The sequence below is a fragment of the Lagenorhynchus albirostris genome, chromosome 21 (assembly GCF_949774975.1).
Source record: "Lagenorhynchus albirostris chromosome 21, mLagAlb1.1, whole genome shotgun sequence".
Taxonomy (NCBI): domain Eukaryota; kingdom Metazoa; phylum Chordata; class Mammalia; order Artiodactyla; family Delphinidae; genus Lagenorhynchus; species Lagenorhynchus albirostris.
In genome coordinates this window covers 6769474-6786269 of record NC_083115.1, presented here as the reverse complement: position 1 = coordinate 6786269, position 16796 = coordinate 6769474, and the positions used below count along the sequence as shown (strand labels likewise).

At 43.2% G+C, this 16796-nt stretch overlaps 1 protein-coding gene across 1 annotated transcript in view; it reads left to right on the top strand.

The window, feature by feature from the left end:
* Positions 1–16796, top strand: part of KCNU1 (potassium calcium-activated channel subfamily U member 1) — a 132687-nt gene that overhangs the window by 46749 nt on the left and 69142 nt on the right. Inside the window, exons 14-18 of the mRNA XM_060136355.1 lie at positions 1326–1438; positions 1808–1876; positions 5326–5415; positions 5555–5652; positions 16663–16777. Of these exons, the coding sequence (XP_059992338.1) occupies positions 1326–1438; positions 1808–1876; positions 5326–5415; positions 5555–5652; positions 16663–16777 (485 nt within the window). The remainder of the gene's footprint in view (positions 1–1325; positions 1439–1807; positions 1877–5325; positions 5416–5554; positions 5653–16662; positions 16778–16796) is intronic.

Below are 16796 nucleotides of genomic sequence, written 5' to 3'. Positions count from 1 at the left end.
CCACTTAGAGGGGTGGGTTAGGGAGGGTGGGAGGGAGATGCAAGAGGGAGGGGATATGGGGATATATGTATATGTATAGCTGATTCACTTTGTTATACAGCAGAAACTAACACACCATTGTAAAGCAATTATACTCTGATAAAGATGTTTAAATAAATAAAATGTCTTTATTGCAAAAAAAAAAAAAAAACACCTGACTCAGGACATCTTCATCTCTATGGCTATTTTTTACCCTCTTGCAGAACCTGGAACATTTGGATTAGCAGCAGTAAGCCAGTTTCTTTGGTCATGAGGACTTAGTGACTTGAACTGCACAGGGAGAGGACTTTAAGAAAGGGGGAAAATGCAAGAGAGTCAGCTGCATCTTGAGACGGTGATGAGGTGTATTGGAAAGAGGTGGTCCTTTTTATTAGCAGGGCAGAATTTTTTTGTTTGTGTGTTTGTTTTTGTTTTGTTCTTCCTAAACCACAAGATGACCATCTGAGGAGTGTTTCTGAACTGGCCTTAACTCTCCACTGCCGTGGTGTTTCTGAGTTCCTAGGAATTCCAGGCTTTCATTGGAGATTCTGGGCTTTAAGGGGCCCGTCGTGCCCTGTCAGAGCAGCGTGGTGGTGATTCTTATGGCTGTGGATGGAGGAGGATGCAGATAGAGCAAAACAGAATCCCTGGGGGTCTTACACAGATGTCAGAGATGAGTTACTCAGCAACATCTGCCCCCCGCCCCCAGTTAGACAACATTTAGCTTTTTTTGAGAGAAATCCTTTTGTCACATCCCCCATTTCTCTAGAAGCCTACCACTGCCCTTGATTTTTACGTTCTCATTTCCATTGATCAGGATGGCTTTTTGAGTTTATTTAAACCAAGAAGCGTTCTGATACTGAGCAGAAGTCATGAATATTTTCATCTTTGTGGTATATGGTTAGTCAGTGAGTAGAAAACTGATACGTTCTTTAAAAAAATCTTACACAGCCATACCTAGGGGGTGACAAGTTAGATTCCACATTATTCTTACCATCTTATTGTTCCTGACACAAAAACCAGTCTACCTTGCTGAAATTATTGGAAGAAGAATTAATTTCCAGCAGGAGGCGTGGATGCCATCTGGGGAGGAACTAAGTCGTGATGCTCCTACTTCACCCTGGAAATAGTTGAGATGTATGTTAGAGTTTTTGTTCTTCCTTTGACATTTCTCTAGTTAAGCACGAGGACAAATCTCCTTTCTGGGACCTGAATGCAGTGGGTACTGGTTTGGTGTTGAGCAGAATACTCAGTTTGTATATTGAATATCCCATTTTCCACATCACTGTGCCTCATGTGTGTTCCAGATCTGCCCTAAAGAGCCCTGGCAGAAACATTTCTTCAGCGGCCTGAAGAACAAAATCCTGACTCAACGCCTCTCTGATGACTTTGCTGGAATGAGCTTTCCTGATGTTTGCCGGTAAGTTAAGGGAAACACTTTCGTCATTTTCGTGCAATGCATTCTTTCCCCAGTGTCCACAAAGGGCTCACTCTAGACCAGGCTCAGTGACAAACACAGAGGTATAAGGATGAGTAAGTCTGAGTGTCTGCAGCCTGGAGGTTCACAGTCTGTGCGGGACAGGTTCATCCCTGTCCCAGTTGGTGCACTGGCTCTGCGTTACTCCAGGATGGATTCACTTTCCAGCGAACATTCCACATTTGAGAGGCTCTCCCTCTGCGGAGGGGGTGGTGTCCGCCCAGGCAGAGAGCACAGAGTGTCCGTCGTATTGTTGTGACCTGGGGCTCTGCTGTCCTCGCTTGCCTCACGATTGCTTGTCTTCCTTCCCAGGCTCTGCTTCGTGAAGATGCACCTCATGCTGATAGCCATCGAACACAAGTCCGTGTGTCACGGTTACTGGTACCAATGAGACTTCAAATCGCTTCAGAGTCTTTGAGGAGAATCTTTATGATTAAGATTTGTCCAGACGTACAGCCATAACTAAGCCTTTTGCTCTTTGTTGAGAGCCGGCCTCAGGCTCTCAAGGCACCCGGGCTGCTCTGGTGCATTTAACACTGTCTCTAATGATTGAGGTTAGAATGGTCACCCTAGTGGGCGGGCAGGAGCTCTGCCTTGGTTCCTATGGCCTTGCCCCAATTGTGTCTCATGATCCGGAGACAGAAGAAATGGTCACCTTCTCATATCTGTTCCTCAGTATATTACCAGGTCTTGTAAGTCTTGACCATGAAACCATACCATGAAATAGAGTTATTTGTGATAAAAATGTTCCCACAAACTCTAGCCTTAGAAACTCATCCACAAAATACGGGAATTTGGCCTGCTGGGCAAAGTGTGCTGTTGATAAAGGAAAGAGGTAACCTTATCAGACCATCAGCATTTCCTGAAAATGCATACTGAATAATATAAGAGAAGTTATCATATAATAAAAAAGAAAGTCCAGAATCAGCCACAGTGATACAGAGATAAAAGATGCTGAAAAATAAAAAGTGAGGCTTACGTGGGCTGGAGAACGAGAAACACTTGTGTTGGCTTCTGTGTGTTTTTTAGTGGAAAACTACCTTGAATTAACTTGGAATCAATAGACTAGATTCTGATCCTGATTACGATTTGCCAGCCCAGTGACCGTAGAGAAGTGTGCATCACCTGTAAAAGGAGGGAGTCACATTAATTAATCCCTAAGACCCCTTGCAGCTCGAAGACTGACATTACCAGGAACCCTAAAATCATAGGGAAACAGTCAAAATTCAGTAATTTTGAATGATATCAGAGGGACTACAAAGTATATGAAAGGCTAGAAAGAAGAAACAGTGTGTCAGTTAGAGAGGATGTAGAAGGTATCTGAGCAGAAGGGGTCAGTGGGATACAGTACAGAGCAAGTGCTTAAGGAGAGTAAAGAATAGTACCATCCGGCCGGCTGAATCTTATTGAACAGTTCTGCCGTGCTCGTGGAAATCTCGAAATCGAAACCCATGTGCAAGTGCCCTTTCTACTGGAAATAGGTGAGAGTTAAGAGGATGGCATCTTAGCCTCACGATCCGGGGAGTCTGGGTTTCACACCAGCCCAAAACGATCAGGTTTTAACGTTTTGGGCCTTCAATGACCTGGGTTATGCATCGGAATTATTTGCTAAGTTTGAAAGACATAGAATTCAAAACCTCACTTCTGACTTTATAAAACCAGAATCTATGCATTTTTTGAGTCCCCGTGATATAGTCATTTTATTCACTGGCGTTCAGAAACTGTTACACCAAATGCTCTTAATATCCTTTCCACATTTAACATCCTAGATTGCTATAAACTTTATTAGAATGACTGTCAGGACATTGTGGACCAGAAACATGAGTAAGCAACTGAGTTCTACATATATTCAAGAAGTTCTGGTGCTGTTTGCTACCTAGCATACATCTACCTCCAATAAATGCGGCAGCTGCTCCAACACAGATTTAATTTTGGTTTCTCACCAAAGAGTCAGATGCACCAAAAGAATTAAATCCTGATTTGGCAAAGATATTGGTAATAGCAGTCTTACATGACTGCTACTTCATGACCGACACTGCTGTAGGCGCTTCACTTCCATTAACTCCCGAATCCTCCCAACACTGCTGTAAGAAGGGTACAATTAGCCCCGTTTGTACAGAGGAGAGGCCAAGAAAAGTTAAATAATTTCCCCAAGCTTGCACCACACCCAGGGGCCAAGCGAGAATGTGAACTTACTCTGGGGGCGCTTCTGATCACCAGGCTGTGCTAAGTCCACCACAGTCACTGTACACGGGAGGAAATGGGGCATCTCAAAGCTGGGCTTCAGGCAAGTATATTGAAAAGCTAGGGGAAAACCTATTTTTTCTCACCTTTTATTTTTTCTTCTAACTGATGCACTCGACTAGACTCTAAGGTGTGCAAAAGCTCTGGATAATCCTCAGGATCTCTCTTAGGGAATAATTTGTCACTCGGTAAGAGGTGAAGCTGGATCTGACCCCGGTCAGAGAATGTTCTGAGTTAGTTCCAGTGGCCTGTGTTCACTAACAGCAGCTGGCCGTGATTCATGAAGGGGGTGAGGGGAGGATCAAGCAGTAACTTCTTTGAAAGAGGTTCACCTCTTCTTTCAAATGCAACCAGAGAAATTATTATGGCAGTATCTTCATAACTAAGCATTTAACATGAGTTCAGAGGACCCTGCCTTTAAAAAAGGAGGTATGAAGATACAACTTAAACATATGCTTGTTAGGTAGTGAATATCAACCGATGATACTGGGGCGGGGAGGCACAAATCTGTCCTTTCCTTTTCAAAGTCAAAAGCAGTGATTCCAATGACATGTTAGTGTCAGTCAGTCAGTACTCAGAAAGTGACGCACGATGTCTCATGCAGTCATCTGCTTGAGCTCAGCTCTTCAGCACCTTTTGCTCTTGGCATAGAGCTGAGGATCTCTTGTTGCACAAGCTCTTTGGTTTTGTAAGGCTCTGACACCTTACTCTGGAATATCCCAACAACAGACTAAGCTTTGCCCAAAGGAAGACTTGACCTCTTTCCAGTGTGCATATGAAAGGAGGGGTGTGTTTTAAAGGAGGAAAGGAGTACTTTGACCACGCACAAATGAAGCGAGGGGAGGTGTAGGGTTGTAGGACCTCACCATGCTGGAGGTCTGAATGAAAGGAAATGAAAACGGGAGATCCTGACCAGCGGGGAGAAATGTGAGGAACTCAGGTAGTCGTCGTGGAGCACCCTATCAAAACATATCATGGATGAAGTTTATCAGGCAGCGTTTTCAAACACACAAAACCATAATAAAATAGACAATCAAAATACTCAAGTAGTGTAGAAATAGAAACAATTCACGTGGTTCCTGCTCTCAAAAATCTTGCAATCAAGATACACAAAAGTGAAGTTAGAGATAAACAAGTTCAAAAATTGTGTAGGCAAATAAAAGGAACTTTTGAATCCAGCTAGTTAATTAGATGAAGTTAATTTTAAAGGACAAATAGCCTAAGGATGTACACCACTAGGATGACCGTAAGACTAGCAGCCGTGTGGCCTTGGCCTGTTTGGCCTTGGGTAGCTTCAATCAGCAAGGCTTCCTGCATCTGCATTGGTTTGACCATTTCTGATGCAGGACACAATCCAGGGAGTGTGTGCAGCTCAGCAATTGGGCTATGACCTGACCCCCCTCAGTAGATTCAGCAGCAGTCGATGAAGTAAATGCAGTCAGATTCACATTTTCTACTGTAAATTTTGGCGGTAAAAAGGGATTGAGTCCTGTTAAGTCTGCAACTTAGAGAATCCTTTGGTAAAAACAGATATTGCCCCAGAAATTGGAGGGGAAAATTACTGTATTATTATTTTCTGTTTCCAGTGGGCTGATACTAAATCCACCTGCTCAAGTTAAGCTCCGTAAGAACACACTAGGGTTCTTTATTGCTGAATCTGCAAAGGATGTCAAAAGGTAAATTTTTTTTTATTGCTTTAACGGGGAGAAAGTCCTAAAGCGAATACAACTTAATGGCAGGCAGACTGAGTCAGCCCCGTGCTGCTTTAGCGTGAAGCCTCACATCAGTCATTCTTGATTTGCTTTCATTGTGCAGAGCCTTCTTTTACTGTGCCGTCTGTCACAGTGATGTGTATACGCCCGAGCTAATTGGAAAATGTAGCTGCAAAAGCAAGAATCCTCGACACAAGACAGGTAACTGCGCTTTCTGCCTGGCTGTCCTCAGCCCAGCTTCTGGGGGCGTGGCCAAGGAAAGGGGAGGGACTCTATCTCTTAAAAGACCATGTCCACGTGAACTTGGCCAAGAAGTGGCAGATACTTCCCCACTGGGCATCCAAGACCTGAGAATCAGTCTTTGAGAGCCGGAAGAAACCTTACTGGTTCTCTAGTTCAGCCCCTTCACGGGCCGTGCAGATGAGCTCCGAAAGAGCTTCAGTAATTTTGTCCAAAGTCACATGGCCAGCTGGAGGCACCTTCCAAGTCAATCCCAGACACGTCTACGTCGCGCAGGTCTTCCCTCCTTCAGTCTAAAAGTTCAGCCTGTATCTGACTGCTTCGTTGGGTATAAGGATACCCCCTCATGACCATTTCTATTTTTTTAAATTTTATCGGGATGTCTTTGACATACAACATTGTATGAGTTGAAGGTGTACAACATGATTTGATACATTTATATTGCAATACGGTTGCCATTGTAGCATTAGCTGACACCTCTGTCACCAGCATAGTTATCATTTCTTCTAGTGTTGCGAACAAAACCGTTCCTTGAGTACTCTCTTCCTTAATGGACTGTAGGGAGCTTAAAATTTACTCATTCTGGCATAGTGATGAAGAAGTGAAACTTTCCCCCTTTGCTCAAGCTGAACTCGATAGCTCACCAGCAACCCTTACCGCTTAAAGCAGGAAGAGAAAAGTTATTTCGAGCATTCATGATAACTTAATCGCTTCTGGTTTGAAACTTAGTCTCTTCCAGGTATGTTAAGATTGTTTGGGTAAAATCCCAGTGTTTCAGCATTTAAACTTAATTCAGAATTTGAATTTCCTATCAGGGCTCTCCTTCTCTCTGAGGTTCTTCTCTTGTCTTCTTCCCAGTAGTATTCTATCTAAATGCAGGAGAAAACTTGCCTAACCTCATGGTATTCTCGTAGTGGACAGCCAAGCATCCTTTCATGAGAGTCCTCCTTACTGGTTCCTGAGGTCTGTAAGTGTCGACTTCTGTGACCTCTGCATTGGCAACCAGTAACTCTGTTCCTCCTGGATTTAGGTCACCTACTGTCGTTTGTTACTGAAATCCATCGTCCCTGCCATTGCCTCTGGTCTTGTTTTTCAGATAGGATTTTCTTTTTTAAAAAAATTTATTTATTTTTTGTTGAAGTATAGTTGATTTACAATGTTGTGTTAGGTTCAGGTGTACAGCAGAGTGATTTAGTTATATATATATGTGCGTGTATGTGTATATATATATATATATATATATATGCACATATATATTTTTTCAGATTATTTTCCCATATAGATTATTACAGAATATTGAGTATAGTTCCCTGTGCTATATAGTAAGTCCTCATTTATCGATTTCATATATAGTTGTGTGTATATGTTACTCCCAAATTCCTAATTTGTCTCTCCCCCCTACCTTTCCCCTTTGGTAACCATAAGTTTGTTTTCTATGTCTCTGAGTCTGTTTCTGTTTTGTAAATAAGTTCATTTGTATCATTTCTTTAGATTCCACATATGAGTGATATCATAAGCTATTTGTCTTTCTCTGTCTGACTTACTTCACTTAGTATGACAATCTCTAGGTCCATCCATGTTGCTACAAGTGGCATTATTTTGGGGTTTTTTTATGGCTGAGTAGTATTCCATTGTACATATGTACCACATCTTCTTGACCCAGTCATCTGTCAATAGACATTACATTGCTTCCATGTCTTGGCTATTGTAAATAATGCTGCAATGAACATTGGGGTGCAGGTATCTGTCTGAATTATGGTTTTCTCTGGATACATGCCCAGGATTGGGATTGCTGGATCCTATGGTAACTATGTTTCCTTTTTGAGGAACCTCCATACTGGTCTGCATAGTGGCTACACCAATTTACATTCCCACCAGCAGTGCAAGAGGGTTCCCTTTTCTCCACACCCTCTCCAGCATTTATTATTTGTAGACTTTTTGATGATGGCCATTCTGACCAGTGTGAGGTAGCACCTCATGTAGTTTTTAGCCTCTGGTCTTGAGGTCTGCAAGGTCCCCTTTTCCTTTACTCCTAGTCTTTTTATTCCATATGTTATTTTGGTCTCTCTGCTCTGTGGGATTTGTCAGTCTCCTCACATTCGCGGGTGTGCATGTCAGGATGTGGGAACCTAGGTGGTGCTCTCAGGCCATCTTCTGCTTAAACACACACATGCCGCCATCTGCTCTTCTCTAGTCATCTTGCACTGTTACTAAATACTCCTCTAAGTGCGCCCACCAGGATCCATTTGAAGAGGGTTTTCCTATGGCTTTTCTCCCCTTACACACCATAAAATTATCCTGTGTTCCTTGACTCACCACCTCTCACCTTCCTGAGACACCAGGTGTGTGTGTTGGTTGGGAGGGACTAAGTGTTTTCTCAGGGGTCCAGGCTCTGTCATTTTTGGGTGATAGCTTTATCGAGATATAATTCAAATACTATGAAGTAAATACCAAATCCTTTTAAAGGGTCCAGCAATTCAGTGGGTTTTAGTACATCAGCAGATTTACGCCACCATCACCACAATCGATCTTAGGACCTTTCCATACCCAGCAGCAGTCATCCCCCGTCCTCCTCTTCCTGCACCCCTGGCAACCACTAGCCTACTTTCTGCCTCTACAGATTTGCCTCTTCCGGCCACGTCATAAAGAGGGGGTGATTCAGTACGTGGCCTTTTGTGTCTGGCTCCTTTCACATAGCCATGTTGTAGCGTGTATCAGTACCTCACTTCTTTCCATGGGTGAATAATGTTCCATTGTGTGGATACACTTCCTTTTGTTTACTCATTCATCTGTCAGTGGACACTTGGATTGTCTCCAACTTTTGAGTATTGTGGATAATGTTGCTGTGAATATTGGCACAGAGATATCTGTTTGAGTTCCCCTTTTAATTTTTGTGTATACATCTAGAAGTAGAATTGCTATATCAAATATTAAGTCTATGTCTAATTTTTTGAGGAACCACCATACTGTTTTACACAGCAGCTGCATCATTTTACATTCCTACCAGCAGTGCACAAGAACAAGGGTTCCCATTTCTCCACATGCTAACCAACACTTATTATTTTCCTTTTTTTAAAAAAAGTAATAGCTGGTCTAATGAGTGTAAAGTGGCATCTTATTGTGATTTTTAACTTAATCCCCCTAATGGCTACAGATGTTGAGCATCTTTTAATAAGGATCTTACTAGCCATTTGTATATCTTCTTTGAAGAAATGTCTATTCAAATCCTCTGCCCATTTTTAAATTGGGCTCTTGTCTTTCTATTATTAAGTTGCATTAGGTGTTTAAATATCCTAGATACATGTCCCTTATCAGATATGTGATTTGCAAATGTTTCCTCCCATCCTGTGGTTTGGCTTTTCATTTTCTTCAAATAATTTGAAGCACAAACTTTTCGTTGTAGCACCTCTGGACACCGGGGGTGGTATTGTCGTTCCTTGTTGGATTAGTGGGTTAGTGGCTTGGCTGGACTATTTCATTGAACTCTATTTCCCCTGCAGTGTGAAGCCTCTGGTGTTGCCCGTCAGAGAGTATAGCCTTGGGATGCACATAGTCACCCTGGGATGACAGTGGTTTTAACTGGGCTCTTTTTAATTGTCTCCTTTCCTGACCTCTGTTAAGCTCTCTGCCTCTGTTGGTATCACACCCAGCTCTTGGGCTACGCTCATTGGCTGCCAGAGACTCCATTATTTTTGACAATACCCTGAAGCAGATATTGCTTTACAATATTATCCAATTAAATTTGAGCCCCTTTGCAGGAGTAGTTTCTGAGGCTAGTCTGAGGTTTGTTCTGACCCTGAGAGAGCACTTATTCGCTGTCTCTTTCCTGGTTCGCTATGGTCAATCCTCGCCCATGGTTTACCTTGTTGTTCTCCTGGAGCTACCAGCATCCACTTAATGATTTGCCACCCAAATCACCATTGTTTTCAAGAACATCCTTGGGCTTGAGCTTCTCCACACTCTACTCCAAGTCAAGCCAACTCCCTTGGGAAGAACATCAGAGCTCTCTATGGTAGTGGCCTGCCTCTCCCTCTGGGCAGAACCTCTGAGCCACTGCCCAGGAGCCGTGGGGTAGAAACGGTCATCCACCTCTCTGGAATTGACATATGTGCTTTTTGAGCAGGTCTCTGGGCAGTGGCGCTAGCTTCTGGGCTTGGTTTGCCTCTGCGACTGTAAAACCTCGGCCTTGGGTGCGCGCTGCGATGAGGCTATTAGTGCTCCATGGTTTTCACCCTGTGATGAGTGAGGGCTGCGTGGAGGAAGGGAGCCCCCAGCCTCTTGGCTGTGCTCACCTGGAACTTAGCCTCTGCACCATGGGGCTGGGAGAATGAGAAATGCCGGTGCCCTGCCCCTCCCCGAGACACACCGTAGCCCTCACCTGGAAGCTGGAGGGAAGGGTAGCTCTGTGTTTCCGGGCACAAGTACCCAGAATGGAGCTTCTGTCACACTTAGTTGGGGTTGGAGGAAAGGAAGCCGTTCGTGGCTCAAGTGCCTGTGGCTCTTGTAGCTCTTCCTAAGGTTTGGTGTAATTTTTTGAATAAATTGTCTACATTTGCTACATGCCTGTTAGGACGATTTCTAGAGATTTTAATTGGACTTGTATGTGTGTGTGTTTCAGTTTTCACTAGTTACTGTTGTTTCATGGAGGAGCAAGCCCATGGAACTTTTCATGCTTCCATCCCACATTCTGAACTAAAGGCTCTATCTTAACCATATCTATTTTCTCTGACCCTTTAAATTTTTTTGTGAAAATCTGAGACAGTTTTGGGCATAGAAAGAAACTATTCCTATGCCATTTGCTGAAATCCCTATTACCTAGAGGGCTTGCAACGGAACGCTTGACTCTGAAGAATGCTGTTAATTAAATGGGCTTCAAGAGCCTATTTGGGATTCAGAAGTTAAACATTGACTCTTTTGCATTCTATAACAATATGAATCATTCTTTTTCTGTAATTTATTTATTTTTGGCTGTATTGGGTCTTTGTTGCTGCGTGTGGGCTTTCTCTAGTTGCAGTGAGCGGGGGCTACTCTTCGTGGCGGTGTGCGGGCTTCTCATTGCGGTGGCTTCTCTTGTTGCGGAGCATGGGCTCTAGGCATGCGGGTTCAGTAGTTGTGGCTTGCGGGCTCAGTAGTTGTGGCGCACGGGCTTAGTTGCTCCGCGGCATGTGGAATCCTCCCGGACCAGGGCTCAAACCTGTGTCCCCTGCATTGGCAGACGGATTCGTAACCACTGCGCCACCAGGGAGGCCCAATATGAATCATTCTTGAGGCAATGGGTGAGGCTGACTAAATGGAGAAATGTCCCATTAAAAAGATGTGAATAAGAAAGAAAAAAATAATACATTAAGAGTATCGTCTCATTACACATCTTTCTCCCATATGAAAATTCAGCATTGTTTCATGCAGTAGACATATCCCTGTAAACACAGCGTACAAATCAAACTTTTGCACGTAAGTTATACACTCATATGCATGCGCTGCTGTCAGTCATTTTGCAAAACAAAAAATTTATAAATTGAATAATCATTTAGCTGACTTCTAAGTGTGTTTTTGTTATCAATATTTTAAAGCAGGAAGTTAGTTGGTGTAGTATAAAGATGGAAAGATTTTTGTTTAAAGAAAAGAGCTCTGCATTCATATTTGTAGATACACCAAATTTCACCCACTTCTATAACAGGTAATTTATAGTATCTAGGGAATCAGTAAGACTTTCAATTTATAATCTGGCATTTGATCTTCCCCAGAACCTTTCATTCTTCTCATAATAGAATCATTTTTTTTTTCTTCTTGCTCCATGCTGATCCTCCATCACCGCTTCTACTACATCCAGAACAACTCTAATTAATCTGGTACCGAGATTCTTAAATAGCAGGCTATGCGTGAGCCAGCTGTTCTTACTTCACTCTGCCAGACGATGGCAGCAGAGTACCATGAAACACTCAGGGTCTGGTAGCCAGGGGAGTGGACTTGTGTGTGAATTTGAACCTGGAGAGTTTGTTCTAGCCAAAACTGTGCCAAAGAGGACATCACTGTAGAAGGGGACTACTTGGACTTATAGATTTAAAAGTCATGATAATGTCATGGAAATTCTTCCAGAGAATTAACTTTCTAAAAGGACTAAGGAACTTACCAATAGATGACAGAATAGAAAATTTACTGACTTAGAGTTCAGGTTGAATATTTTACATTTCAGAGTCAGATGAAATGTATCCCCGGTCCACTCCCTTTAAAGAATTATCTCTTCGTTCAGTTAATTAAGCTTGCTCAGCCCCACCAACTTTTTCCACCTCCTGTTCTCAATGAGAAGTCAGAAGACTTGAATTCGGACGGCGGCAGTGCCACTGATTGGATGCGGTTTAGGGAAGACACATCACCTTCTGGGATCTCAGTGTCATCCTTTTGAAATTCAGCAGTCCTCATCACTGCTATGGCTCTTTTCAGTTCTGATGTTCTATGATTTATAATCCCTCTTCTTTGATCACTTCCATTTTTTTTTTTTTTTCTGACTAGAACCATACCAGAGGTTCTCCCCTTAAGTTCATAATCTAACATTTTAGAGAGGCAGCAGGGTGCAGTGGTTAAAAACGTTGGATTCTGCATTGCTCACTTACTTCTTAGCTGTGTGATCTTAGGCAAACTATTTAAGCTCTCAGAGTGTTTCAGATTTCTGTAAAATGTTGGTGATGATGTTACATATCTCAGGGGGTTAAATGAGACTGTTAGTACATAAAGAGTATACAGGTTGAGTCTATTCATATAGAAAGCATTAAGAACAGTTCCTGGCAAATAGTAAGTACTACATGTACGGTAATTATCATAGAACCCGTGGGAACACAGACTCAAAAAAGAATCTCGTTATTTTTCTCATCAGTGAAATTCAGTTGAAATAAGAATTGGCAGAGAAGTCCTGGTAGATTTTACTTATTTGAACCCATTCCCAATGTGTTTTGGATCCAGAGCATGAAGACCATGCATGGTAGGGCCAGCCTGAAGAGCAGGGGGAATCATATGTAATTAGATAAGTTACTGGGCAGAAGCTTTCCCAGCTCCAACTAAACAGCTCGCTGCCTGCCACTTCAGCAGTGAATTCTCTAACGCCTGAGATTTTAGAGTCGGGGTCCTCAACCGGGGCAGGGAGAAGCACACACCGGTCTCTGTACGTGATGGCGTGGAGAGTGGGCAGCGGGAGAGTGGCCTTAGGAAAGCTGTGTCCAAATTCCCCTAATCCTCACCCCCTGAGAAAGGCTTTAGATTCCTCCTTAAAATGTTAATGTTTGTGATGGAGTCACGCGTAAATGAGAGGGGAATTATGAAGAGGAAATTGGAAAGAGGGCGTGAAAAGGGGTCGGGGATGGGCAGAAATGATAAGAAATAGTTTGAATAGGAGGTCCAAACTTGAATTGACTCTACTTCATAGTTTTCTTTAGGTTTTGCCTTGGGTCATTTTTTTCATCAACATCTCAGACTAAGTGACCTCTTTAAGAAGGGAGTCAGCCCAGCGAGTGTTCCCTAGGGATGAGCATTCCAAACCTGGACGGTTGAGCTCTAACCGCCACAGTGAATCTACCAGCGCATCTCTCTAGCTTGGCTCTCCTCCTGCACCAATGGCTATAGGGAGGAGAGAGAGCAGAGGTGTTCCTAAATGCCTCTTCTTCTCTAAAGCAGGGCCACGGACCACACGTCCACCCAATTCCAGCACAAAGGAAAACAACCCGGTAATAGTCCACAGAGACCATCCACCAATATCCTGCATTCCTGTATTCACGACAGTTGCCACTGTTCCTGTAGTCGGTCCCGCCGTTGGCTGGGGGGCTTCATTTTCTCGAGTCCTTGGTGTCCATCTCCACGTTGGCTGTGGCCCTCTTTATTCCTCATCCCAATGATTGAAATAGCGTCCTGGCAGGTTTCCCCACATCTAGCCTCTCTTCAGGCCAATCCATGCCATCTTTCATGGCTCTAAGAATTTTCTTGAAGTTCTGATCATGAACAGATATATAAATAAAAAATAAATAAATGGATGAATGTTATGCCTACTTTCACAAGACGAAAGCATTGGCTTGATCTCTTGTCCTACTGCTTCTTCAGCTCCTGAGAGCAGTGTTTCTTATCCAGAATACATGGTGTCACTTCTTAGGTGTGTCACAATGACTGGTAGATACTAAATTTTGCAACAGGTTAGCTGTTTAGTAAACTGGAGCAGATTCAGTGTCAGCCACATAAGGCAGGCATTGTTTTCCCTCATTTGGGCTATGATCATATTTCCTGAGGGAGATCGAGAGGAGTAGAATCAGTGCTCTCCATACGGAAATCACATGCGAGGCATGTCTTAATATGCAATCCTGTCACGTGTGCCAGGAAAGGAAAATGGTTGCCTATAGCTGTCAAGGAAATCACTTCTTGAAGAAAAGAGAAAGATAATCAAATGCTGGCCGTGCATAGGACTTTAATTGATTTTTTTTCAGTCACCCACAGGTCTTAGATGCCATGTCTTTTTTGATGTCTAAGGCTTTATTCGGAAACCCTCTTTAGAATATCCATAGAGAAGAAGGCATAGTAAGCCATGGCAAGCCATTAACAGTCTGGTTAGGGCGTTAGGCAAAAATCCATTTCATTTTTCCCTTGCCTAAAATCTGAAAACGTAATTACTTGGACAATGTCAGCTGTAGCTAAATAGATTAAAATATAAGTAAATCAAATGATCAAGTGCTCTTAGAGTGAAATCAGAAAAACTTCAATTGCTTATCTACTGCCTTGAGAGACGGGGACTTTACTTCCTAGTTTTATTTTATTCTTTGGTTTTTCTCCCAGATGTTTGAAGCAGCAAAGAAACTGGGAGAAAGGGCAGTAAAGAAACTGGGAGAAAGGGCAGTAATCGTTGCACGTTCTTAACAGCCCTCTCTGCAACCTGGTAGAGAGGACACTTTTCAGACTTTTTTGTGAAATTCATTAGGATTATAGAACTTAGAGTTGAAGGAAGCAGAGACCACGTGGACCAGTTCTTTTCCCTTCGGGCAGGCAGCACACACAGCGGGAGCCCCCACCCATCCTCACGAGACTGCACCTTCCAGCCCCCATATCCATGGACGTACTTCCACAATCATGAAAGCGTCCAACATTATGCAAATCATTCATGTGTTTTCAGGAGAGATTTTATTAAGAAGGACACAAGGGAAGATTCAAAGCTTTATTGAGCAAAAATTTCTCACGGTTCATACCTAGCACTCACCTCACCCGCCTGTCCCCTCCCACCTTTTTTTAATACCTGGCAAATGTTGTTGGCTGGAGAGTGAGGCTCTGAGAAAACAGAGACTTCCCGAAAGTTCCATTGTTCCCAAGCCAGTTTAGGCATGTTGCGTTTTACATTCCGCAGCTCAGTTTCTATCACGAGTACTAAGCCGACTAGCTTTTAAAGACTGACAGTTGGTAACACGCTACTCCTCGCTTAGATTTTTCTTCAGACGTTCCCTTCCCAAGCCATTCCCCCCAGGGCAAAAGGTAACCACAAAATAAGGAAACATCAATCAAGCTGAAAACCCCATCAAAATTCCGTATGTAAGTGAAGGCTTCTGAGGATTACAGACAGGGAGCAATCTTCTTCCATACTTGGCTCTTGGTACACCTGGATGATGCAGTTACTGCTGATTTAAACTGACAAATCACATATGCAAAGGATGTCTCTCTTCTTCCAAAAGTATGTTTTGACTCAGTTGATATTTTCTGCAGATTAAAATGGCTGAGAAAGAGTTACATCAAAAGAAGAGGGATACCAAGAGGGTTTTGTGGCTCTTTACGTCTGCCATTGTCCAAAACCTGGTTCAGTGTGGGTTCAAAGGCTTGTTCCAGAGGAACTCCCCATTCCGAGTAGTCTAAGTACAGAGAGATTCTTAAATTGACGCAGGAGGAAAGGTCCTGTCTCTTTTCTCCACTTAGGTGGGCAAGGAAGAGGAGTGGCAGTGATGCCTCCTCTTTGGCTCCGTCCGTCCCCTTGATAACTTCTTCCCAGGCAGTCTTCCCATCTCTGATCCCCTGGCGATCAGGTTCAGACAAGCAGATCATGCAGGGTTTTTGAATAGTGAAAGAAAAGCATTTGACTTCCAAAGCATCCTTTAGAATGTTACTTTTCATCACAGTACCGAGTGCCAATTCTTATTGAGCAAGGATGGCTTCCTAGCCAAGTGCATTTAAAGGATTCCTAGGTTAAACCTCTGTTCTGGAATAAAAATGGCGTGATGGAGTATCAGCGTGTGGGTGCAGGAGGCTCAGGTGTCAGTTTGTTTCCATCTCAGAGCAGCTTCGTGCTGCTCATTTAATGTTGCTCACACATTCTTGCATTTTATCCTCAACCATCACCCTTTGAGGTCCCAGTCTTCTCCCTGTTTTGCAGATGAGGAGATTATCTGCTTTTGTGTTATTTCCAGATGTGGAAATTCACAAGTGTTTTGAGACATATCCCAGGTAAGATCAAGATTCTTCAAAGGTTAAATAATAAAGGAAGCCTTGAAGGAAAAATGAAGTAAAAGGAAGCAGTATCCAAGGAGAATGAATTGCAGGCTGACTGGTATCTGCAGAAGGGAGTAGGGGCCTTGTATAGTGATCTTTCCTTAGTGTCCTGTAGCGGCTGTAGACTGCTGGCAGCCGAAAGGCTCCCCAAATGCTATACTTCTGGACGAGATGGGAAGAATGATGGATGAGAAAGGTGCAGAATGGATAAGAAAGTACTCAGTAGGTACTTCTTTTAAGCATACCATATGGTATTAACATCCTCACCATCATTTTCACCCACTCTCTTAACTCTGTAGAAGGAAATTAAAGAGTTTTCCACAAACCATCCTCTTAGAACAGTCTGTAGCTGAGGATTCTCAGCCTCTCCCTAGTCAAGAGGCTAGAGCTCTCTCAGCCAATAGGAACAGTCCAGAAATCCCTTATGAAGGGGTATTACGCCAGCTCACCAAGATGGCTATGACATTGCAGGGACAACAGTCACGGTGATGAGAAACAGCGGAAGGGAACACTCTGGTCCAAAAACACAGGACTCCAGCCCAGCGACACCTATGAGCATGGCTAGCAACTTGAGCTTGACCACCAGGTAAGAGATGCAGAGGACC